General features: G+C 39.8%; 1 protein-coding gene across 1 annotated transcript in view; it reads right to left on the bottom strand.

Moving 5' to 3' along the window:
- hcn2b (hyperpolarization activated cyclic nucleotide-gated potassium channel 2b) overlaps positions 1-25,653 on the bottom strand; it is a 48,379-nt gene extending 22,726 nt beyond the window's left edge. Inside the window, exons 1-5 of the mRNA XM_051693150.1 lie at positions 25,619-25,653; positions 22,572-23,511; positions 18,477-18,900; positions 11,083-11,244; positions 3,377-3,595 (exon numbers count right to left, since the gene is read on the bottom strand). Of these exons, the coding sequence (XP_051549110.1) occupies positions 3,377-3,595; positions 11,083-11,244; positions 18,477-18,900; positions 22,572-23,344 (1,578 nt within the window). The 5' untranslated portion in view covers positions 23,345-23,511; positions 25,619-25,653. The remainder of the gene's footprint in view (positions 1-3,376; positions 3,596-11,082; positions 11,245-18,476; positions 18,901-22,571; positions 23,512-25,618) is intronic.
- Between the last annotated feature and the right edge of the window lie 1,529 nt (positions 25,654-27,182).

The following is a 27,182-nucleotide window of genomic DNA, read 5'->3' as shown; positions in this document are numbered from 1 at the left end:
GTGCGAACAAGTCCTTGCAATTTATGGGAATAAATTTGGTTATAAAACGTAGTTGTCATTCTTGTTGGTGACTATGTGTCTTGTACTTTAAAACAAGCCCAGCATTTGGGTTATGCTAAAGAAAAAGCTAGACACAGTGCACCCTATAAAACGCAGGTGTCTCAAGACACGTTTTCAAAAGTGGAAATGCTTTTTAACTTGACACACTGCTCCTGCGCAAGACACTGAAAAAAATAGTGAAATGCGGTGCAACGGTTAAAGTTGTCTGTCTAGTGCTTTTTTACATAGAAACAAAATCTAAAAACAGAGCAGACGGACACAAAAACATGTGAACTGTATTTAAGACTCTATAATGGGACTGACAATCTATATCTATATGGTTTTACAATTGCCATGGAGACTTAGAGTTCAATGTTCTAATGTACTGATCTGACCAGAGACTGCGGTGCTCAATAGTCGATTGATACAGCTGGATCAGTACATCTCAGCAGCCATACACACACAACCACAACTCCCCAGGGTACAGCTGATGGAAAACTGACCCAAGACAAGTTTTGTTCTACTCTATAAGAGCATTTATTTGAAGCTGAACCTAAACAGGTGCTTGAAAGTCAAAGTTAAGTAATGTAATGCTCATTACGTAATGTGCCGTAACGGCTAATGTCCCGTTCATCTGTCGTTGTCTAGCAATCCTTTGGTTTCACTCAGCAAGAGAGACGGACATGTGATGGGGCGATGGGGGATGTTTGTGCAGGGACATTGTGTGGTTTGTTTATCAGGGTGCAAATGCATGTGACGTGTTTGTGTCTAGAAATCTGAGTTAATGTATGCCATATGGATTTGGTATTTGGACAGTCTTTTCCAATTGACAGGTTTGGCAAGGCCCCAAATAAAGCCAAATCTTAATGCTAACCCATACAATTACATTTGAGAATTGTGGATTTCCAACTTTGAGGCAACAATTTGGGGAGGGACCTTTTCTGTTCTAGCATGACAATGCCCCTGTGCACAAAGCAAGTTTTTTTTTTTTTTTAAATGGTTTACTGGAGTTTAGTGTGGAAGACCTTGACTGTCCTGCACAAAGTCCAGACCTGAACACCACTGAACACCTTTGGGTTTAATTGGAATCAGACTGCAAGCCAGAACCCATTTCCCAACATCAGTGCCTGACCTCACTGATGCTCTTCTTTCTGAGTGGGAGCAAATCCCTACAGCCATGTTCCAACATCTAATGGAAAGCCTTCCCAGAAGACTGGAAGCTTTAGCGAGGACCCTTTATCTTGTGCAAAGAATGATTTTGGTGTGGCTCTTTAGCACACTCTACTCCCCTGCTGCCGTTACGGCGCTGTTATCTGACGGTAAGCAGCTCTGTAGCTAGTGATTAATAAAGAGGAAAGTCCTTCGCCTGAGGTGAGATCTGATGAGCTCCACAGACAATTCCTTTGAGATGCACAACATTACATCATTCCTTCAAATGTTATCATAATACACTGAACAAAATTATAAACGCAACACTTTTGTTTTTGCCCCCATTTTTCTTGAGCTGAACTCAAAGATCTAAGACTTTTTCTATGTACACAAAAGGCCTATTTCTCTCAAATATTGTTCACAAATCTGTCTAAATATGTGTTAGTGAGCACTTCTTTGCCGAGATACTCCATCCACCTCACAGGTGTGGCATATTAGAGTGGCCTTTTATTGTGGCCAGCCTAAGGCACACCTGTGCAATAATCATGCTGTCTAATCAGCATCTTGATATGCCACACCTGTGAGGTGGATGGAGTATCTCGGCAAAGGAGAAGTGCTCAATAACACATATTTAGACAGATTTGTGAACAATATTTGAGAGAAATAGGCCTTTTGTGTAGATAGAAAAAGTCTTAGATCTTTGAGTTCAGCTCATGAAAAATGGGGGCAAAAACAAAAGTGTTGCGTTTATAATTTTGTTCAGTGTATATGTAAAGTTGGAGTAGAAATCAAATTCAGGTCTTAATAATGACAGTACGCAGGAACATGTGCCTTAAAATGTTGAGCTTAAAATACTAAATGCTAAAATACTTTCTCTGATTCCAGTTTAATGTAAAGAGACAACTATAAGTAAGCCATTTGTTGGTTGACTTCCAGAAGAGTTTAAGCAAATTGTTCTCTATGGTCATTTCTAAAACATATGATGGCAGGTGAACAGTAATTTATATTCATGAGTAAAGTGATACCTGATTGGACTATTCTGTAATATTCATCAGGACAGCACTACCTGATTGGTTTGGAAAAACTATAACCCAACCCTAAACCTACACCTAAACCCAACCCTAAACCTACACCTAAACCTAACCCTAACAAATCAGGACTCTTCCCATGCCATCCTAAATTTCGAAAATCCACATTTAGGAAACCTGTTTGGGAAACATTTTTGCAGTTTCATTTGCTTTCACTAGTGGCACACCACCTTGAAATGAGCTAACAATTATACATGCGTACATGCAAAGTTTTAAAGTTTAACAAGCTGATGCAGACTTTGGTCCCAATCCTCCCGATTGACAGTGCTGACTTGATGTTTAACGTCTTCTAGCCATCATTGGAGCAGTCAATCTTTACGAATGTGACGCAAACTTTGTTGGAGGCTAAGATTAATCGCAAAGGAAATAAATCGGCCATCTGTGAACATGTCACACTAAACAATCAAAGACTGACGATTTTGCACTATCACAAGAGAAATGTTTTACGATCCCTGAAATTTGTCTTACATTGTTTTCCCCACATCTAACGGCTCATTTCCCAATTTCCTGTAGAGAAGAAAATAATCTCTCACACTTTTATTTGACTTGTCTATCTCCATGTCATACCTCTAATGTGAACTAGCTGCTAGCCCCCAGGTACTGTCAAATTTTAGAACATGCAAGCCTTTTTGCTTAGGTGATTATCAACCTCAAATTTCTGTGAACTAAAGTCTCCCCAAATCATATTTTCTTTGAAGTCACAATTCAATAAAAAAAAATAATAATATCTATTTCCAGGAAAAAGAAGGAAATTGAAGTGGTCAGGACAAAATGGAAATGATGCAGACCTACGATATTAAAACAAATTGTCTGTGATGACAACTAGGGTTGCCTCTGTAAACAAACATCAGATGCCATGATCAGGAATCAAAGAGGGCCCAATTACAGAAGTAGGAGGGGATGACTACTGATCAGAAGTGAGGGAAACCAGATTGCCGAGAACACCCAGAATCCTCAGCTGTAGAACTAGTTGGCCTGAGCAGTTTCATCCTCCCAAACAGACGATAGGTACCGACTTTGATCTTGCAAGATCAAACAAAGGGTGACACATAAGAAGGTCATCTGCATGCGTGTGTGTGTGTTTGGAGTGTGGTATTCACCTTCTCCTGGTACTGGCGACGGGAAGAGTCCAACGACTGTATGAGGGCAGTGGCATGGCCAATAAACATGGCGTAGCAGGTGGCTCCAACAATCATACTCAGCATGGTCAACCAGATATCAGACATACTCTCAGGGGCCTGCCGTCCATACCCAATACACAGCATATGGCTCATGGCCTTGAACAGGGCAAAGGAATACAGCTCACTCCATGAGTCGTTCTGTAAAGTAGGAGGCAAAATATGACACTTTATCAGCACAAGATAACACTCACTGCTTTATCATGCTATTCCTTATGTCAAAGCTCGGCTCAGGAGGGACGCACCGGGACTGTTCAAGGGCTGGTGTATGTTCAGGGCTTAATCTAGACCTCTGTGGGTACATATGAGGCCATCATTAATGAAATATTGCAGTATGACAGACTTTATTACAGCTGTTCGTGTTAAATGTCATTGTGACAAAGTCAGTCTTTAAATATTACTGGAGCTAAAATGAAAGCGTTCCCACTAACCTTAAGCCAGGTGCACACTGTAAAATTTGTACGGCCCTTTATTATTGCTGCTTGTCAGACTGTACAATATTATCCGAGTGAGATCTTGGGTAAAAGCCATGGCACATTGTGCGACACTGTCAAACTACACAATAGACATCGTAGCCAAGACTTTGGTTCCAGTCGTCCCAAATGACAGAGTTGACTTGATGTTTAATGTCAGCTGGCCATCACTGGAGCAGTCAAACTTTATGACTGCTACGCAACTTTGTCGAAGGCTAAGATAATTGCAAAGGCAATAAATCGTCTGTCTATGAACATGTCACACTAAATGCTCAAAGACTGAATATTTTGCACTACAACAAGAGAAATCTTTTACGATCCCTGCAATTTGTCTCAGACGGAAAAATCGGGCCTAAAATCATACAATGTGAACCTGGCTTAAGTCTCAGCCTCAGACATGCCCAAGGATTAGAAGTTTCTGTGTTTTTTTTTTTTTTATCACTGTATGTTGACTACTCTACAACATTGTAGCTAAATGTACCTTAAACAGTTGTCCCTTTCAGCTTTCCGAAGTCCACTGAACATTGTGTTCAGCTGGCTATTTTACGTCATTGGTTCACAGAGTGCTGTTTTAAATTTGTATAGCAGTTAGCAGGTTATTAAAATTAGTACCTCTGAGAAAAAAGAAAGTATTTTCTGGATTTACATTGGTTTCAAGGTTCGTGATGTGGTGTCTTAATAAAATAGGGCAAGAACCGCAAGTGGTCAGGATTGTGTCTTATTGTCTGCAAATTCCTCGGGCATAATTGTTTATTCTGCTTTGTATTCAGTGTTATGTATCTGAAATATTAGGTTATTATGCCTGGATGGAGGGAAACTGTCCAAAAGTCAACAAGTGTTTTCACTTTGTTGCAGAATAAGCCACAATATGCACCAGACTTTAGGCTAGTGGTAAAATGTCTGCTCTGAATGATTTTATTAGTGAAAAAACTACCAGACATGAAAAAGACCAGGTGATAAAAAACCCTCCAAGGCTTAACTAAAAACATTAGGGGCTTAAGTCCTGGAAGACCACCCTAGTACCATCCATGGGATACACCTCTATAAAATTTGTGCCTACGAGTCTGAATGACTAGCGTCTCACTGTCATGTGCCATGAACCTATGATAGATTAATTATTCCATTCGCTGTCTTGCAATGTAAAGGCAGCTAATGAGCACTGGACTGTTTATTGTTCAGCTGGGCTCATGTAATAAAGTCTTTCCTCTTCTCTCAGGTATATGCAAAAGACCTCGGCTGCTGAACCAAGGTGCCTCGTCTTTCTTCATGAGTGACTGATTGTTCAGGATTGACCTGATGGTTGCCTGTGAAATATGCTTAACCTGATTTGCATTCTCTTCGGCAGGGTTTAGACAAACCCTGAATCAAAATCCTGAATCAAAGAGATAAAGTCAAGGAGGCTGTGGCTGACTTTGAATGATTAAACAGGGGGAGAGTCAGAGGTGGTAATGGAAAGAGGGTGATGGGTAATCAGTGGAATTACTTTGTGGAGGAGATGTGATGAGAATTGGCTTGCTGGGGTTGGAAAGTAGAAAGCCGTCCTTAAGTCACTATGGCAAAGTATTTGAGTCTCCAGCTTCTGCCGGGGCAGGATACACTGGACTGCAATCATTATTTAGTATGCTGTATGCAGAGACCGGCTACAGTGCACACTGTATGCTGAATACAGATACCGAAGATATGGTTTTGCATTGAGTATGCCAGATAGCGTTGTTTATATAGTGCATGTCTGCTTTCCATGAGCCTTTTTACATGCATCTCTGCCTTCTGATATTTCCAGGTGTACAGAGAAATACAATTCTCTTTTATGTTCTTTGCAATATTTCATTGAACATGCAGGTAAATAATTGAACATCAAAAGAATACACAAAACTGCCATAATTGGACATTGTCAACTATCTGAACCATCATGAGATCTGAATGGCATCCCTGCTGAAAAAAAAAAAAAAAAACTTAAACCAGCCTAATCTGGTTTTCTGGTCTTCTAGCCTGGCCAGGTTGGTCTGTTTTCTGGTTTTAGATGAGTGCTTTTAATTTTGTCAGGCTTGGAGACCAGCTGAAGACCAGCTTGATCTGACTGGTAGACCATCTTTAACCATCTAAGACCAGCTTAAACAAGGCTGGTTTAAGATGTTTTTTTGTTTTTTTATCCAGCTGGGAAAGAGACTAATGTAATTAGCACCTTTATTGTTTCTTTACATTGTGAGATAGATCTGAGTCACACTTCCCACAGTGAGACTGATTACATTGTTTCAAATTTAAAGGGAAAATGTAGATCAGTTTGACACTTGTAAATGCCTTCATGCTACATGAACACCAACAAGCTGTAAATACAAAGAATCCCTTGGCAGTGCCATGCTTCTCAAAGGACAATATGCAAATTAATGCATTGAACCATTTAAAGGCCATCCTTATGCATCAAAATAATCACCATTCATCTCACCAACCCGTGCGCTACATTCTGTTACTGCTACCATTTCTGTGAGAAAAAGAATAAATAGGCATTAAAAAAATAAAAATTTTCCTTGGACAACTGTAAACAGCATTGTGTCATGGCTAATGGCCAAGGGAAAAATTACCCTGACATTCACTGTCTATTACTCTCATGGACACCGATGGCTCGCCGAGGTATTGAAATGGTTCATTAAATAATGCTAGCACTAATTAGCTGCAATACATAAAGGTTTCCTGTGGCACTGCTTATTTGATAGTCGCTATGTGTAAGGGTCTTTCACAGTGGGCAGTGTAGATCAGGGTAGATTGTGTTTAATCTATGGGGATATTTACACTTTTTCCACTTCATGCGTTTTTAGGGTTGCCATGCTGGGTGTCCCATATTAGTTGGGATGTCCCGTACTTTGGCCAAAGTGACGCTTGAGGGGGGAATTAGACACATTCATGATTGAAACTCAATATGTGAGTTTATATCTGTAAATAGACCTGATCTGTTTGTGTCTGTGCATGTATGTGGGTGCTGGGTAGACTGGGGATGCCAATCCTGACTATGAATGGCTTCTCAAGCTTGCAGACCTCTTAAGCAAGACCCTTGAAATGCAGACATGTGCGCTTGTACCGGTGAATTGCACATGCTTTATTTGGGATTATAATGGCACATGGATGGATTTGACGATGCTAGGTCATGGATCACAGGGCACAGCTGGATCAAAAGGGATCAAATGCGTGTATTTCGGTGCATTGATCTATCAGAGGCTGCAAACACAGCAGCAGGTGAATTACCATTAAACCAGCTGGAACTCATTTAAGTGAGTCAAAATGGAATTTTAATTCAATTTGGGTGCTACATTGATGAGTCTCGGCTTACATTTGTGATCTCAGATGTTTGTCCTACCACCTCCGAAGACAGACATTCATATTTTTCTTGCCCTGGATATCTGCACCCAGGGAGGAGGCAACTATATGGTTTGTTCTGGATTGGATTTTTCTGTCTGGACGTCGCCATAAACTCTCACAACAGATATTCTTCTAAACTGATAAAGGACAATTCATATGATTACACTTTATACAACAGTTAGTTCCGGTCCTCTAATCTGATTGGACATTGGATATTTAGTACAACATGCAGGTGAATAAATGATGACATTGTTTTCACTTTTAGGTAGATTAGGCCATTAAGTACCGGTATATTTGTCACTTTATTCGAACAAATGGAGAAAGTTTTGTAAATTGTCTAGGCCAGGCCTATTCAACTGGTAGCCCGCGGGCCAAATCCAGCTTGTTTGAAATTTTCAGTGGCCCACTTGAGGCTGTCAGTTGTCTTGGGGACTGTTCACACTGAACGCGCTTTGTGTCTGTTCACACTGTTTTTCAATTGTTCTCCTATGCCAACTTGCGCTAGACAAATGTTGCACCACGTCTTGATGTTTTTACAGTGTCTCATACAGGAACGCCACGTTTTTAGATGCTTTTAGAGGTTGCACTACAAATAAACATTATTCGTCATTTTGACGGAAGGGGAAGATTAAAGAACTAAAATCATGGAAGATTGACAAGCGTGCGTTCGGAGCAACAGAAAAGTTTTATTCATTCATTTATTCAAGAAATCAAAAGTCAAAAGTTTAAATCATTACATGTACAATAAACTTCAGTTACTGTTCAATACAATTTTTAGTATTAGTCTGATTTACTCTGTAATGGACCAATTTTGAAAGCACTTTTTAGATTATTTTTATTTTCATTTTTTTGTCTCGAGTTACCTGTAACTCCACAGGATTTACAAAAAAATCAAAGCTATAAAACACAGATGTTTTATTTATATAGTAAACAAATATTACTGGCCTATTAAAGCACAATATCTGTAGATAGAAGCTTTTCAAAAACAAAATATACTGGCTTGGCCTGTTTGCCCCAAAGATTTTTTCCATCTGGCCCATTTGTCGATGAAGTTGAATAGCCCTGGTCTAGGCTTTGATAGCACCATTGCTGAAGCTTAACAACACCTGACTGAGAGTGACTCAGAGGCTTCATTACTGCACAAAGAAGGCCTATTGTGTGACCAGGCGGACACATAAAATAATGTGACCGATCGTTTATCGCTGTGTCTTTCATTTCAAGCAATCTGCCTTTCACAAGCTGCTGACCCTGATTGCACTGTAGCAACTAGAATGACTACACTCTATTGCATAAACTATTGCAGTACAAAAGACAATGAGAAATCTGTCCCAGGTCTCTTGGTCTTTGCCAAGTGAAAACATGTAGCCTAGAGAGCGTGGAAAAAAATTACATGCAGGAAAACCCCAAATAATCTGCATTTATCAGAACAGCCGATAAGTATTACATTTCTCTCGTAGAGACATGATATCTTGAGTTTGTCCATTTTTCCATTAGTAAAATGTGATTAAATGAAAATTGGTGCACTTTTCATACAAACGTGGGTGACGGGGTTGCCAATTTTTGTTATGCCAATATGGGACGCTTAAGCACTGAGCATTTTGAGTGCTTCAATAAGGGACGTTTCACCATCCGACCGGGGGAGTGGAGGATTTTGGCACTTCAATATGGGACATGATGCCTTCAGTACGGGACATTTTGCCATCTGAACGGCATGCAGGACGTCTTCATTTCGGCCAAAATACAGGGAGTCCCTGCTAATGCGGAATTGTTGGCAACCCTACTGGGCAACAACTATTAACAACCAATCCTGACAACCTGTCGAAAGACCTAATGTGCAGTTTTCTGTCCTGGGTAAACAGTTGGGAGAAGTTCTAGAGCAGATGGATGATGGTGGGCATTGAGGGAGGGGTGGCTCTAAATGCCTGGTAGACTTTCGAAAGTGTGAGAAGCAGGTGATTGAGTTGGCTCCCCAATGTCCCAGCAGTGTTATTAATAGTTAACGAAAAATAACGAAAATCATTTTAGTTAAATAAAATAAAATAAAAACTGAAATTATTGGAAAAAACTGAAACTAAACTAAAATTATTTTTCATAATTCCAAAACTAACTAAAATAAAAATGATCTCGAATTCATTTTAGTTTTAGTTTTTAATATACTAGGGTGAATATGGGCAAAGTGGGACACTACTGGAAATTTTACTGTTCTTGACACTTTGAATTATGATCCAAACGCCACATAACCTAAGATTATACCTTTAAAGAAAGCTTGGGATGTCTTCTACCTTTGTCAAAAGCAAAAATGAAGAAATATTCAATACTGGAAAGTAGAACCTAAGAAGACCCTCTTTTGACCAAATTCCAGATTTTTTAAAGCAGTACTGGTAAAGTGGGACAGAGGAAAATGTATTCTCTAGGAAATATCTACAAAATATTTTGAATTAATTTTTATATTTCCTAATACACTTTCACATCATAACATTAAGTTAACTTTTACTTTTTTATAACCTTAACAAGATTTACCTCAAATTTCTGTCATTTTCTTTACCATTGCTTTTCCCAGTAGTGGTCATGAAATGAGCTCTGCCACACATCCCAAAGTAAACTCATCAACTTAAAACCTCAAAAACATAAAGGGATAGTTCACCCAAAAATGAAAAGTCTCATCATTTATTCACCCTCATGCCACCCCAGATGTGTATGACTTTCTTTCTCCTGCTGAACACAAACGAAGATTTTTAGAAGAATATTTCGCCTCTGTAAGTCCATACAATGCAAGTCCACAGGGTCCAAAACCTTGAAGCTCCAAAAAGCACATGAAGTCAGGATAAAAGTAATCCATAAATGGATTAATCCATGTCTTCCGAAGTAATCTAATCTGATGAGGGAGATGAACAGACCAAAATATAACGCTATATATAATATAGTGATCATGATTTCAAGCTCAATTACACTTACTAAAAAAAACTAAATTAAAAATCCAAAACTATAATAACGCTGTGTCCCACTGTGGATGAGAGGCGTAAACATACAAAATCAAAACGTTTTCAAATTAAAACACATTAGTGTGGACGTGGCCTAATCTGACAAAAATGTAGAATCAGTATAGTTGTAACTCCAATTATTAGTTCATAATCTTGTTCTGTACACATGGAGCAGATACATTCATGAAACCTTTGTAAATAGGGACTAATTTGCACGTAGTATGGACTTTCCCAAAAACGTTCCGCCAGATTCACAGGCTCCGCGTACTACAAAATTACATTTCTAATTGAGTGACGTAAAAATGTGTTCTGCTGTGTTTCACGAGTGAGGCCAATTGAGTTATTTACGGGGATGACAACTACATACTCCAACCAAATTCACTCCCGAAAACCTCCAGTAGTGAATACCAATGTCTTTTCAGCTCAACTGGTAGAGCATGGCACTAGCAATGCCAAGGTGATAGGTTTGATTCTCAGGGAACACACAAATGAATAAAATTGGAGCCTAGAATGCACTGCAAGTCACTTTGGATAAATGCGCCTTCCAAATGCATAAATTTAAACAAGAATTCCCCTACTGCATACAGAACCAGACTGAACAAATAGTTATTAATGCAATGATGTCACACTCTTTTGGACATTGACAATGAAAGTGTGCCTCTGCTATATTACTTTAATATAAATGCCACCTGGTTTGATATTTTGATATATAATTCATACATTTTTAAGTGTGGCTAAAGTGTCCACACTTTTTGGGGCCATTGTATAAAGTTCAATTGAATATGGAGAGAAAGAATCAATGGAATTAGATGGCAAGACTCACCACCATCTTGTTAAGGGACACCCAACAGTCTGAAGGGAAGTCCTGAAGCATGGGCACCAAGAACTGCAGACAGCCGTCCCAGTGGCACAGCAGCAACATCATGCCAATGAGATTGAAGATGCGCATTACCGCACTGGCCAGGTCATAGGTCATGTGAAAGATCTGTTAGATGAGATAAAAGCAGCAGGAAATAGTACTTTTTAAGACAAACCAGAACATATTAAAGGAACAGTTCACCCAAAAAATTCCTATAAAAGGACAATTGACCCTACACTAAGGCATGCCTTTAAAACATTACTGACCAGTCACATCTTTGCTACTGTTGCTGTCCACCATATTGTCAGACTTTTGCTCTTTTCTAATGTGAGTCTATGGATGTCCTGTTTATATAGCTTCAAATGGAATTTTACAGAAATTATCCCAAAAAATATGGAAAAACTTTCTTGCCGGGGCACTTTTAATAGTGACACAAAATACCCAGAGAGGATACACACAATACACACTCTTTGTAATACAAAAATCTTACGCAGTTTAAGTTTCCGATTCGCCATCTGTGCAGTTTTTAATCATGTTACTCTGTAATGTAACAATTACTTTGAAGAAAAATGGCAGAGCTTTTAAGGCCATGTCCAAACTAATCATCACTATTTGAAAATGCTTTAATTTCGCTATAATAATCTTATTTACACTAAAACGATGTTTTCCTCCACCGAAAACAATCTCCATTATCGCATACTTTGGGAAACAATGACGTTAGGAAACTGCAAACTGAGATTTCAAACGAAAATGGATTAGTGTGATCAATGTCCCTTTCACTCTTATGGGACACTCTGTAAACCTTGTCTGAGTGAGCAATGGTAACAAAGGGGGCGGAGCTTAGCGAAGGGTCATTTGCAATGGGTTTATCTTTTTCATTTTTGGAGGGATTCTCTTAACAAGGAATGGTTTCAAAACCCTTTTGACCAGTAGATTATTTTGTGATCTCTAGATTTGCACTTGTCTGAATATGAGCGAGTTAACATCTGGACATCTTTGCCAAATATTTATGTAATGGGTACGCTACATCCTAAAACTACTCATCCTGTCAGATTAGATTCAATATCATTGAATGCCAGGTCAGGGTGATATGAGCATGTTTGTGAATGATGAATGTACCGTGCCAAACTGATACCATGTTCTTTCTGGCAGGACTGAGAAAAACTAGGGACCGGAGAATTTGTCACTAGGAGACAGCAGTGTGTGTGCCGTTTGTTTGTGGATACAAAGTGGACAGGGCTGCTATTGGAGAGTGATCTGGCACCAGTCCAAGATAAAGCCTTGTGTGGTTGTGCGAGACAGCACTGACACTCTCTTCCCATACCAGAAATAAGGCTTGTCACACCTGAGAAAAGCCAAGTGTCCTAAATTGGAACTAGGCCAAAAAGAGCAATAGAAGACGACGAGGCGGAGACACAACCTGGGCTTAAGTTGTTAAGATCGAAGCCGCCGTGGGTTGTTCATTTCTAGCTTGAGTAAAAGCAGCACAGGGGACATGATCTTTAAACTGAGACAACACAAAACATAAAACTGACAGGACACTTATATTTAAAGAGAAGCATTATTTTTGTTTAGCATTTCATTGCCATTTCCAATAACAGCATTCCACAACCAGTCTCTTTGATCAGGGTCAGTGCTCAGTAAAGGGTTAAACTTTCATGTGGCAAATCAACATGGTGCCGACCACATCGGAGTTTGTCTTTGGGAGAAACGCCAACAAAACATCTAGTAAGAAACCTATGTGGGTTTTTAAATTGAAACCTGTTTGAGTCAAAAGAGTCTCTAGTTTCATCCAATATGCCATTTTTAAAATGTGAGCGATTTATCGCAAAATGCCACGCTGATAAACACAATGTACACTAATGTGTACTTTAGTGCATTTTTTCCTAAGAAATCCAATATTTACTGTGTATTATCACACTGAGAATCAATGGGTTCATCCAAAAGCTGAAAAATGTTGCTTACAGAGGCTTTATATGGAGTTAAGATGAAAATAAGGTGCACACTGGAGGTTAAGTCATTCACTAAATAGGGAGAAAGGGAGCATCCTATATGCTCTATGGAGTTAAGTGCATTCACTCCAAACTTCCTATCAAAAGTTCAGTTTCAGGCTGCAGATGATGTTTGGACCACTCAACATGGTTGGCAGACATGGGACAATGGTAATCAGTACGTAGATTCAGAATTTATAATGTATAATTTTATTTTAACATGGCTGGCAGTGATTGGATGATGCTGGCCATTACTTTGAATCAGAATTAATTATGCTAATTTATGATGTAATGTCTGTAACATCTCAAAAACATGAATAACCAACAGCCCTGGAAACATAATAAACAATCTGATTTAAAAAAAAAAAAAAAAAAGAGTTATTTAAAATTTCACAAATTAGTCCCACTGTCCACATATGTTGACAAATTTTTAGGAAAACAATTTGCTCTAGGTAATGTTTATTAGCTGCTTCTAGTTACAAATCAAAAAGGGAAATGGAAAATGCACACAGCAGTCACGTTCGGGTCTCAGGAGGGTTAAGCTAATGTTTTTAAAATGTGCGTTTTTAGTTTCCAGTGATGCAGATTGCCAAATTAAGCAAGATTATTTCCAGAATCACAAATTTAATTTACTCACTTGAAAATAATACTTAAAGTTTACATTCTCATCGTCATATTAGTTCCAAAACCTGGTTGTAACTCTAAGCTTCATGTCCCTGCCTAAGCAATCAAGAGCAACAAGGAGGCCAAACACTGTGCCGAGTGTTTGTGTCACTGCTGTGCAAGGTTGATTCAGTAATTGATGGCCATGCCTGGCTCACATTACAACTCTGTAATCAGAAGCGTAATTGTCCCATTTAGTGGTGAAAAGAACACATAAGTAAATCCTCAAAGTCTGCTCAACCCCAGGCAAATCATCACACTGCTGTCCCTTGGAACAGCTGGCCTTCTATGTAATCATCTCTAATGTTCATAAGAGCTGGGGCTTCATGTATAAATGCTGCACACGCACAAAGATGTTGCGTACACCACTTCTCAAGTTCACGATGGGATTTATAAAAAAGTAAACTTGACGTGAAAATGTGCGCGCCACCACGCAAGTTGTACCCCTTGCGTACGCATACTTTTACTGCTGTGTGTGAATTGGCAACTCCAGCTGGACAAGTAATGAACTGAACAGACTGATTATAAACTCTGCTTTTCATTAAATACACAGCATTTAGAATAAAAAAGTATGTAGTTAAAGGTGCACTCAGTAACTTTGTCCTCATTAATAAAGTTTAACTCCTAAAGACATTAATTGTAATTTTGCAATATATGTAGGAAATCATGAGCACTCACATTAAAATGAAGACTCCAGTTATATCAGTAACCTTATAAAAGATGTTTATTCTACATGGAGGGTCCGCACATGGGGGCGGCCATGTTAGAATCACATGACCAGCCGAATACTGCTTGCTTAATCTCAGTAAACATCCTGTTATTTGACACTTTCACTCATTGATTAAAGTAATCATGGCTGACTGTGCATACTACATTTCTACAATGGCATCTGAAACTGAAAACTATTGATTTTAAATTATGCTGCATCCAAGCCACTAGGTGTCAGTCTAAGTCCAAGATGACAAAGAAAAAAAAAGTTACTGACTGCACCTTTAACCACTTGAATCAAAATGAATCGTTTTCCAGCGAATATTAGGCTATATTAAATTGTATTTATCTAAATGAAAAGGCATTCAAATATAAGCTCTACTAAGGAAATATTGGTAGTAAAACGATTTAAAACATTGTCTGAGAAGCAAAATTGCATAGATTTATGCTTGCAACAATAAAAACATGGTCAAGGGATAAGGTATATTCTCTGAAAACAAGTTAATATATTAAAAAAATAATATTCCTCAGGTTAACAGATCTTGTTTAAAAGAAATAATTTTTAGCACCAGCAACTAACTTACGGGCACTTGAGGTATTAACAGTCTGTATTAATCGCCCGTGTTCATAGTTTCTCTTACCATTAAACTCGGTAGTCACGTGTCTGGATGGCGATATGCATATGTAATCGTATGTAAAGGAGGTTACGCATAGTAAAAATAGGCGTTGTACACTCCATATATGGTTATTTCGGCGAGGAAACGGGATGGGGAATAGATCACGTGCATGTACGAACAATCTTCTGCTAGTTGGGATTAATCCACCTTTTTCCTGAACACGGAAGTGTTCCACAATTCGACTGTTTTCAATTTCCAGTCTCCAGTGTTTTCACTCGCATCGGCGTATATTCTTAGCGGGTAATCTAATGTTCATGGTATTACATTTGTAAAAAAATGTCAAGATGAAAAGTCGAGATGACCGTTTTTTATTATAGACAGTGCCTCACCTGAACGTGTAGATGACACGAAGAGATGGTTCAAGGTTAGTTACGTTGATATCATTAATTATTCTGAGTTGTTATGACAGGCAACAACTGCACAAGTTGAGCCTGAAATTCATTTTTACACCAAGTAGCACTTCAGTGGTTGTTGTTCTCCTATGGATCGCCCGTTTTGGCAGTTTATACTTGGCACCTCGAGACCAGAAGTACAAAACAAGCAATTAGAATCATCATGGCACCACCAAGTGGTTGCTCAGGAAAACTGTGGATAAAGTGAACTTTGCACAGGTTCTGGCATATGTACGGTTTTATAAATCTGAAAACTTTTGCGAGTACGCAAAATCTGACTTTTGTGCGTATGCACACTTTTAGGATGAAATCCACGCAGAGTTTTATACATGAGGCCCCTGGTGTTTTAAAATGCCGGTTTCAATACCAATGTACTGAACTGTTTCTTAGACATTGTGGTCAATCAGTTGCTGTTATTAATATATGTGATGGTTAATTACTCTGGGCTACGTTAATTAGCCTCTAAGCCTAATTAGTCACCAACAACAAAACACCTAGAAGGCAACATTGGCAATCAATGAAGAGATTACGCTCTGCTGTTTCCAATTACAGACAAGAAAAGTGACGTCAACAGGTAAACAAACATATAGGGACATTTTGTTCTGCAGACTGTTAAATAATTCTAGTTCTTGGACTTTTTCCCCAGAAGCCATTTTTGGGTTTTAGCACTCTGGACTTCTTGGAGAGAAAAAAAAAAAAATAAAAAGTTTTGTTAAAATGTTTACTCTCACTCAGGGCCAGTACTAGGATGCAATCTTTGGTGGGGCACTGGTATGTTTAGAGGAGGCAACGTTGATCGTTTAGCCGTCAAAAAAGTTTCTGGGGGGAAAAAATCTTTGGTGTGGTGAAAATTACGCCACAACTGTAGGACAATTGCAATTTTAGAAAAATTGACAGAATTTGCACACAATAAATATTGAAATGGTTTATGTCACTCTTTCTTTAGAGTATCATAGTTGTAAAATAAGATTTAATCATTTGTATTTTTATAATGGATTTTCATAATTTAAAGGCGCACTCGGTAATTTATTTTTTTTAAGTATGTTAAAGTGGCTTACACTGACACCTAGTGGCCTGGATGCTGCATCATTCAAACAGTAGTTTTCAGTTACCAATGTCATTGTAAACTCACCATGCACAGTAAGCCAGGATTAATTTAATCCATGAATAAAAGTGTCTAATAACAGGGCAGTCACTGAGATTAAGTGAGTAGTATTCAGCTGGGCATGTGATCCTAACATGTCAGCCCCCATGAGGTGCCCCTGCCCCATGTACACTCACCAGCCACTTTATGAGGTACACCTGTACATCTACTTATTCATGCGATTATCGAATCAGCCAAGCATGTTTGGCAGCAGTGTAATGTATAAAATCATGCAAATATGGGTCTGGAGCTTCAGTTAATGTTCACATCAACCATCAGAATTGGAAAAAATTTGATCTCAGTGATTTCGACCGTGGCATGATTGTTGGTGCCAGACGGACTGGTTTGAGTATTTCTGTAACTGCTGATCTCCTGGGATTTTCACATGCAACAGTCTCTAGAGTGTATAGAGAATGGTGCGAGAAAACAAAAAACATCCTGCGAGTGGCAGTTTTGTGGTCGAAAACAGCTTGTTAATGACAGAGTTCAGAGGAGAATGGCCAGACTGGTCCAAGCTGACAGGAAGGTGACAGTAACACGCGTTACAACAGTGCTATGCAGAAAAGCTTTTCTGAACATACAACACGTCGAACATTGAGGCGAATGGGCTACAGAAGCTCTCCGGATACCACTACTGTCAGCTTAGAACAGGAATCTAGGCTGCAGTGGACACAGGCTCACCAAAACTGGACAGTAGACGACTGGAAAAACATTGCCTGGTGTGACAAATCTGGATTTCTGCTGAGGTACACAAATGGTAGGCCCACTGCAGCCTCAGTTTTCTGTTCTTAGCTGACAGAAACGGAACCCAACGTGGTCTTCTGCTGTTGTAGCCCATCTGCCTCAAGGTTCGACATGTTGTGCATTCTGAGATGCTATTCTGCTCACTACAATTGTACAGAGTGGTTATCTGAGTTACCGTAGCCTTCTGTGAGCTCGAACCAGTCTGGCCATTCTCCGTTGACCTCTCTCATCAACAAGGCATTTCTGTCCGCAGAATTGCTGCTCACTGGATGTTTTTTTTGTTTTTGGCACCATTCCGAGTAAACTAGAGAATGTTGTGTGTGAAAATCCCAGGAGATCAGCAGTTACAGAAATACTCAAACCAGCCCATCTGGCACCAACAATCATGCCACGGTCGAAATCACTGAGATCACATTTTTTACCCTATTCTGATGATTGATGTGAACATTAACTGAGGCTTCTGACCCGTATCTGCATGATTTTATACATTACACTGCTGTCACACAATTGGCTGATTAGATAATCGCATGAATAAGTATGTAAAGGTGTACCTAAAAGTGGCCGGTGAGTGTAGAATAAAAGAGCTTTTATAAGGTTACTGATATGACTGAGCTCTTCATCTCACATGAGTTGTCGTAACATGTTTCAAAATTAATATTCATCTCTTTACAAGTAAAAAAAAATTAATGAGGAAATTATTGAAAGTCTGGGTCTGGGACATGGCTAAAGTGGTGAAATCTTTACATAAAAGGCATTTAAAAAGTACCAAAAATAAATGATGAAGGCCTGGTAAAAAGTTTCCACGTCGGTTGTAATGTTACCTTCAAATAACAAAAAATAACAAAGTTGAAATCGTTAAAAAAAACAACCCCTGAGACATGAAACTGTCCAAAGTTAAAAAAAAAAAAACACCCTTTTATGAATGGTAGTAGTGTGAAACTGCATGTTTGGAAAATTTTGCAAGATTGTTCTCCAAATGTAGCATCAAACTTCAAAAGACTACAGCAATAAAGACAAACCCTAAATTTGCCCTTCTTACCTCCTCCCATTGATGGATGTAACGAATGAGTCTGGACAGTCTAAGAAGTCGCAGTAGACTGAGGATCTTGGTGAAACGCACAATCCGCAACGCCCTTGCTGTCTTGTAAAACTCAGAGTCAATCCCTTTCTCTACGATGAGAAAGATATAATCCACCGGGATGGATGAGACAAAGTCCACCACAAACCACGTCTTCAGGTACTTCTTCTTGATCTTTTCAGGGTCCAGAATTATCTCGGTGTTGTCTTCATAGACTATGCCTGTACGAAAGTTCAGTACCAGGTCCATGAGGAAGAAAGTGTCAGACACCACATTGAAGATAATCCAAGGAGTGGTGGTCTCCTCCTTGAAGAAGGTGATGCCCACAGGGATGATAATCAAGTTGCCCACCATAAACATAAGCATTGTGAAATCCCAGTAGAACCTACATAGATTATATATGAATGAGCAAGTGCATTCAGCATGATTTTTTAACTTGAATTATATTGAAATGAATAAAAGAACAAATGTTATGATTGCATGGGTGACTCAAGACCTGAAGTGAGAATGTTAAAGTATTCAGCATATGTTTTAACACTTTCATAACAATTATTTCAAAAATAGGCATTTAAATGTCTCAGGTGCAAAATCTGGTATAAAGTACAGCATATGAGTATTGTGGGATGAAATAATTGTGGTTTGAGAACAATAATAAAATTATCACAGTCCTCGAGGCAGAGTTGCCATTTTATATTAGTATGAGAATGTATTTGCTATAACAGGCCCACCCTTATAATTAAGTAATTACATTCAGTTCTCGTTTGTTCGCTGAGACAGGGATACACCCTGTAAATAATCTGAGCCTTGACAAACACGCCCCGTGGAGACACACGATATATAGGCGTCATAAAACAGCACTCATGTGATATAACGCCTATTTGGTGATCAATATAGTGCCAATAAATAAGTTACCTCAACCCGTACAAGGTCATCACAAGGATGCACATAAATGCTGAGAAAGAGATACAGGAAGGGCAAAACGGGATCAACTGCAATATCAATTGTGAACCAGAAAAAATGTCGGTGTATTTGTAAAGGATTTGAGTGACAAATGAAGGTCGGAGTTGCTTCTGCTGAGGTGTATCAGTCATTTATTGATCATTTTCTGTTGTTAACATTCGTCTTGACACTTTCGCCATGTCTCGCTCAGGAGCGGCACGTTTTATTGATGCCGTGTCGAGTTAAAAAGAACTTCAGCTCGAAAAACGCGTCTCGAGAGACACCTGCGCTCGTGGTGCTGCGTTAAAGGAATATTCTGGGTTCAACACAAGTCGACAGCATTTGTGGCATAACGTTGATAACCACAAAATATAAATTCAACTCGTCCCTCCTTTTCTTTAAAAAAAGCAAACACCTCTCTGTAGTCTCAATTTAATTACAATAGAACTGAATGGGGCCAATTTTTGGAGGGTTTAAAGGCAGAAATGTGAACACTTACATTAATGCATCTGTTAAAACTTGAATATTATTTGAGCTGTAAAGTTGTTTAAATTGACATTTTTACAGTCGTTTTAGGGTAGGGTTTATGGCCATATGTCGTCATTATGGCAACAAAGTTGTAAAATGTCTTCTGGCTATACTTTTGAAGCAGTGAGTACTTTAACATTTACGGACTGGCCCCATTCACTTCCATTGTAAGTTCCTCACTGTAAGTAACCCAGATTTAAGCAAGTCAAGTCTGAATTAATTTCTTTGGTAATCAATATTATACCACAAATGCTGTCGACTGAGCTTTACTTTTATTGAACTGAATATTCCGTTAAACTTTTTTTTTTTTTTTGCACGGGCCGTTCACACAGAACGTGTCCTTGTGCTAAAAAACAGAACGTAGTTGTCTCGAGACGCGTTTTTATAAATTGGCACTCTTCAAACGTGGCACTCCTGCGCGAGATGCTGAAAAAACAGCATTCAAAGACGTGTATGTTTAAATAGAAAAAAAAAATGCAATTTCAAATGCAATTCTCTGTATTCTTCACAGTGAAATAGTAGTCTAATAGACTGCCAACCTAAACTAAAAATGTGTGCTTGAAAATAAATATGATGACTTTCAAAACTAGCTCGAAAAGACATGTTTTCAGTCTTTTCTTGCATCCACAGAGAACACTTGGGTTCATTGGATGGCCCATCGTACATGAATGCACATTAATGATCAGAATGCGTAAAAGCATGGACGAGGCAACCTTCTAACGATGCTGATGTTGGAAAAAGGACAGTTTTGTTCCTGAGTAATTCATCTTTTCTTGGATGGGCTAGAGCACTTAACATTTACATATCTAAAACATTCCATTAAAACATTGATAAACTTGATAGGCTAATTTTAAGTGCACTGGCTACTTCTTAAATTGAGCTAGTAGACTAATGCTATAAAAACAGACTTTGTTGGAATTGAAAGAAAATCAACCTGTTTGTCAGTGTATTGCTCTGTGTCCTGAGAGATAATTTAAAGGGATAGTTCACCCAAAAATGAAAATTCTCTCATCATTTACTCACCCTCATGCCATCCCAGATGTGTATGACTTTCTTTCTTCTGCAAAACACAAACAAAGATTTTTAGAAGAATCTCTCATCTCTGTAGGTCCATACAATGCAAGTGAATAGTGGCCAGAAATTTGAAGGACCAAAAAGCACATAAAGGCAGCATAAAAGTAATCCATAAGACTCCAGTGGTTTAATCCATGTCTTCAGAAGCGATATGATAAGTGTGGATGAGAAACAGATCAATATTTAAGTCCTTTTTTACTATGAATTCTCCTCCCGGCCCAGTAGGTGGTAATATGCACAAAGAATGCGAATCTCCAAAAACAAAAGAAGAATGAGGAAGTGAATGTGGAGATTTATAGTAAAAAAAGGATACTGATCTGTTTCTCACCCACACCTATCATATCACTTCAGAAGACATGGAGTCCACTGGAGTTGTATGCAGTGGCGTAGCTAAGGGTTGGCCTGATCCCACCCAGAATATTAGAGATTATTCTTTGGCTTCAAATATATATTTATAAAATAGATAAAAAAAAAAAAATTTCCTTAAATTAAAAAAAAAAGCAGCAGCATAAATTCTGATTTCTGTAAATGTGAAAGAACTGTTAAAATGCGCCGCTTCTCTGTTGTTAAGGAAAATTAGGTAAAATAAAAATGTGGAGGAAAACTTGGCCCATCCATTTTTATTGAGGCCCACCCAAAAGTAATTTCCTGGCTACGCCCTTGATTTTATGGATTAGTATTATGCTACCTTTATATGCTTTTTGGACCTTCACTTGCATTGTATGGACCTACAGAGCTGACATATTCTTAAAATCTTCGTTTGTGTTCAGCAGATGAAAGAAAGTCATACACATCTGGGATGGCATGATGGTGAGTAAATGATGAGAGAATTTTCATTTTTGGGTGAACCATCCCTTTAATATAGAACACAGTGGATATTACTTCAAAGTGCTTGTCAGCAGAACAACAAACCAACCGTTGGGGAAAAAACGCATTTTTAGCTAAGATATCTAAGTGTGATATCTAAGAATTAATAGCCTATGGTTTTAATAATTAATAATGAATTGTTTTATCGCACACGTAACCAAGTGGTCAAAGTCTGGTCTAATCTGGTCATAAGACACTTCATTCATTGTTTTAAGTAATGCATGTACAAAACCTAAAGGTATTGCTAAAGAGAGCAATGCAAATCGTTTGCATCTGGTATTCTGTGGGGTAATTTGCACATTAATTGACTCCACTTGTGACGGCCTGTGATAGGAAAGGTTTATACCACTCTTAATTGCATTCATTCATTATCATCCTGAGAGGCCAGGAGGATCATTTCTTGATTTTGGAGTAGACTAAGTGTCCTGACCTGTTTCCATGTACAATATGCAGTTTATCCAGCTTTTACGCACAAGAATTTCCCACCAAATTTATGGTTTTAAACACACATGATGACATTAAACATAACAGCTTTGGTACAGCTGTCAAACTGGCCCACTTATTGGAGAAAAGTTCTATAAAACCAGGGATCTTGATTATTGATAATATGAAGAGAGTGTGTGATATATATGATCTCCATTGACATACCTGAAATCACTGTAAGGATGAATGATCCAATTGCCGGCCGACTTGACCCGTTCTTGCTCTTTCTCCACTGCCTTTTGGCTCCCAAACATGCGCAACGAGAATTTATTGACCCCGGGCTGTAGCATGGAACTGAACTGTCTCTGCATGTAAGTTTGATTGTCCCTTGACTCTCCATCGTCTGCCACAATCTGTCCATCCTCGGACTTGGGAAAGCTGACCAAATTCCCTGGCTGCTGGTTCGGGGTCGCTCCGTGGGCAGGTGAGGACGCCTTTCTGCTAGGCGCGTTTGAGAAAGAAACTCTCGAGTCCTTCTTCTCGGTGGCTCCCTGTGCTAAAGGAGTGACCGTGCCATCCATGCTGGCGGTGGCGAAGTGACCACCTCCACCTGTCTGCTTCTCCTGTTTAGAGAGAATCGAGGACAAGCTCCCGGAGGTGGCCGCGTCTCTTCTACAGTCTCCGTTGATTACGCATCTCCGTCCGGTGCCATCCTCGCCTGGGGTCTTTTCCGCGCCACACCTGGTGACCGGGGCGCAAAAGCCGGAGGCATCTCCCTGGCAGAGGAGGAACGCGGATTCCGTGGTGTCTTCACATGAGGCAGAAGCGAAGTCCTTGTCGTGCGCGACGCGGAGATCATTGTTGTTGGAGTTTCTGCTCGGTGCTGCCGTTGCTCCCCCTCCTGGTGTTAAATTCTTCATTATTCTGGAGGACGAGTCAAGCATGTCGCCCCTTCGAGCCTCTTTCTTGTCTCCATCGCCGTCCTCCGCTTCGTCCATGACGGTATTGCTTGGAGATGAATCCTGACGCAGCCAGATTGCGAAAGCGCAGACGTGGGCAGTAGGCTATAGTCATTTGCACCTCTTTCCAATGTCACCAATATACTACCATACAGCCACACCAGTCGCGTTGCTATGGCTGCAGTCGCAGTTGCTCACTCCCTTACCTGGTTACACATAACAATCTCTTTATTCTCAGATGGACTTATGAATGAAGCACATTTAGACAATTAAAAAAAAAAAAAAAAAAAAAAAATGTACATGGAAAAGTGGATAATGGCCCCCTTTGACATAGTTGTCTATGTTTGGTCCTGAGATCAGTTCTCAATTCTAAATATGATATAATTTATTAATAATTAAATTTGTGTGGTTTCCCCATTTTTATGCCTCAGATTTATAAATGCAATTATTATGGTTTAAAATCATCAGAATCAGAATGAGCTTTATTGCCGAGTGTGCTTACACATACAAAGAATTTGTCTTGGTGACAGAAGCTTCCAGTGCACAAACAATACAAAGATAGAATAAAAATAAAAGGTGAATAGAAAATATAAGTATATATAGAAATACACAATAAGACAATAGGGAATATAATGGCAGAAGGGGTAGGATATGTTGGATAAATATAAATAGACTAAGTTGTGTATTGCACATAATAATTGCACAATGAGGCAGTTTTAACGGTTTATGAGATGGATAGCCTGAGGGAAAAAACTGTTCCTGTGCCTGACGGTTCTGGTGCTCAGAGCTCTGTAGCACCGGCCAAAAGGCAACAGTTCAAAAAGGTGGTGAGTGGGGTCCAGAGTGATTTTTCCAGCCCTTTTCATCACTCTGGAAGTGTACAGTTCTTGAAGGGAGGGCAGGGGGCAACCAGCAGTCTCAGCAGTCCGGACTGTCCTTGGTAGTCTTCTGATGTCTGATTTTGTAGCTGAACCAAACCAGACAGTTATTGAAGTGCAGAGGACAGACTAAGTGACCTCAACTGGCAAAGGAAGTACAACCTCTGCTGGGCCTTTTTCACAATGGAGTCAATGTGGGTCTCCTACTTCAGATCCTGTGAGATGGTAGAGCCCAGGAACCTGAATGACTCCACTGCTGCCACAGTGCTGTTTAGCACCGCCAAGATGCCACTGTTGGGCCCTTGAGCAAGGCCCTTGACCCTATCTGCTCCAGGGGCGCTGTATCATGGCTGACCCTGCACTCTGACCCCAGCCTAGCTGGGATATGTGGAAAAGAAGAATTTCACTGTATATGTGCAAATGTATAATGTGTGATAAATAAAGAAAATTATTATTATAATTATAGAATGGTGAGGGGGGTCAGTGTTGGAGTGTTCCTCCTAAAGTCCACAATCATCTCCACTGTTTTGAGCGTGTTCAGCTCCAGGTTGTTTTGACTGCACCAGACAGCCAGCTGTTCAACCTCCCTTCTGTAAGCAGGCTTGTCGTCATCAAAGATGAGGCCGATGACAGTAGTGTCATCTGCAAACTTCAGGAGCTTGACAGAAGGGTCCTTGGCAGTGCAGTCATTTGTGTACAGGGAGAATAGTAGTGGGGAGAGCACACATCCCACACATCCCTGGAGGGCACCAGTGCTGATTGTACAGGTGCTGGAAGTGAATTTCCCCAGTCTCACTAACTGCTGCCTATCTGTCAGAAAGCTGGTGATCCACTGAGAGATAGAGGTGGGAACAGAGAGTTGGTGTAATTTATTCTGGAGTATAGCTGGGATGATGGTGTTGAAAGCCGAACTGACGTCCATTTTATGGCTGTTAAATTGTGGATAGTATCCAAATATTTGGGGAAGTTTTCGTTCCTTTGAAAACTCGTAAGCTTTTAAACCCTGTTGCTCGTGCTCTCCTATATATATTTAAGAATATGGAATCGCTCCTTGGTTCCATTGGAACAGTGCTTTGAGCGTTTTGTCACGTAGTGCCTCTCCCAGAACCTGAATGAATGAAAATAAATAAATGAGGAAATGTCTCCACCATCCGGTGGTTCAGTGAATATGCCGATATAAACGCTACAGGAATATTCCGGGTTCAGTAGACGTTAAACTCAGCGGCATAATGTTGATTTTCACAAAAATAACTTATATATATATATATGGTTATGAATTCAGGACAGTAATATTGCTGATATACCACACAAATTAAAGATTGTCATATATTGAACCGAGCATGTTTATGGCCATTAAATCAATGAACCACAGTGCCCGAAGAGCTTGTTTTGATATACGAGAAAAGAAAAAAAAAAAAAAAAAAAAAACACCTACCAGTTACTACAGTAGTTTCAACATCATAGTCACACGTCACTCTTCCCACAGTTCATAACCACTGGAATGGTCAGAAGCAATTAACGAATCTGACCACCAAAGACAACAATCTTAACCTGAATACACAGGGCAAACGTAACGTAAACACTGCAGTCTACATTCCTTAATATTACAACATAAACATTATATTATAATATAAACAGACACTGCACCCAAACGTTATAACTATAAAACAGACAGAGCATAACACAAGAAGGACATGGTTGCCAGATCACAACTTCATAGCCTCAGACTAACCAGAAACAATGACCTAGTTTCTATGACCTAATAACACAGGTTTTTAATAAGTATACGAACTTACCTTTACTTGAACACAAAATCCAATGACCATCTCCGTTACTTTGTTGTAAAAGTCGCCCGCTTGTTGAAGTTTCCATAGCATCTCTTTCTCGATTTTTTATTTGAAACAAACTTTGCCAAATCCGTGTAGGTCGTTGATTCTCACACTGCAGATATCCATTTTAGTGCTTAATAACATTAGTTAAGTCAACTTGAAGGTGTTGACAAAAAACTCATCTAGCCTATCAGACAGATATCCTGACTGAAGTTAACAGTCAGTATCTGGTGTGGCCACCAGCTGCATTAAGTACTGCAGTGCATCTCCTCCTCATGGACTGCACCAGATTTGCCAGTTCTTGCTGCGAGAAGTTACCCCACGCTTCCACCAAGGCACTTTCAAGTTCCCGGACATTTCTGGGGGGACTGGCCCTAACCCTCACCCTCCGATCCAACAGGTCCCAGACGTGCTCAATGGGATTGAGATCCGGGCTCTTCACTGGCCATGGCAGAACACTGACATTCCTGTCTTACAGGAAATCATGCACAGAACGAGCAGTATGGCTGGTGGCATTGTCATGCTGGAGGGTCATGTCAGGATGAGCCTGCAGGAAGGGTACCACATGAGGGAGGAGGATGTCTTCCCTGTAACGCACAGCGTTGAGATTGCCTGCAAAGACAACAAGCTCAGTCCGATGATGCTGTGACACACCGCCCCAGACCATGATGGACCCTCCACCTCCAAATTGATCCCGCTCCAGAGTACAGGCCTCGGTGTAACGCTCATTCCTTCGACGATAAACGTGAGTCCAACCATCACCCCTGGTGAGACAAAACCGTGACTCGTCAGTGAAGAGCACTTTTTGCCAGTCCTGTCTGGTCCAGCGAAGGTGGGTTTGTGCCCGTTGTTGCCTGGTAAGGACCTGCCTTACAACAGGCCTACAAGCCCTCAGTCCAGCCTCTCTCAGCCTATTGAGGACAGTCTGAGCACTGATGGAGGGATTGTGCGTTCCTGGTGTAACTCAGGCATTTGGTGTTGCCATCCTGTACCTGTCCCGCAGGTGTGATATTTGGATGTACCAATCCTGTGCAGGTGTTGTTACATGTGGTCTGCCACTGCGAGGACGATCAGCGGTCCTTCCTGTCTCCCTGTAGTGCTGTCTTAGGCGTCTCACAGTTCGGACATTGCAATTTATTGCCCTGGCCACATCTACAGTCCTCATGCCTC

This window comes from Myxocyprinus asiaticus, chromosome 49 (genome assembly GCF_019703515.2).
Source record: "Myxocyprinus asiaticus isolate MX2 ecotype Aquarium Trade chromosome 49, UBuf_Myxa_2, whole genome shotgun sequence".
NCBI lineage: Eukaryota > Metazoa > Chordata > Actinopteri > Cypriniformes > Catostomidae > Myxocyprinus > Myxocyprinus asiaticus.
The sequence above is the reverse complement of the archived record's forward strand: the minus strand, read 5'-3'. Positions and strand labels throughout refer to the sequence as shown.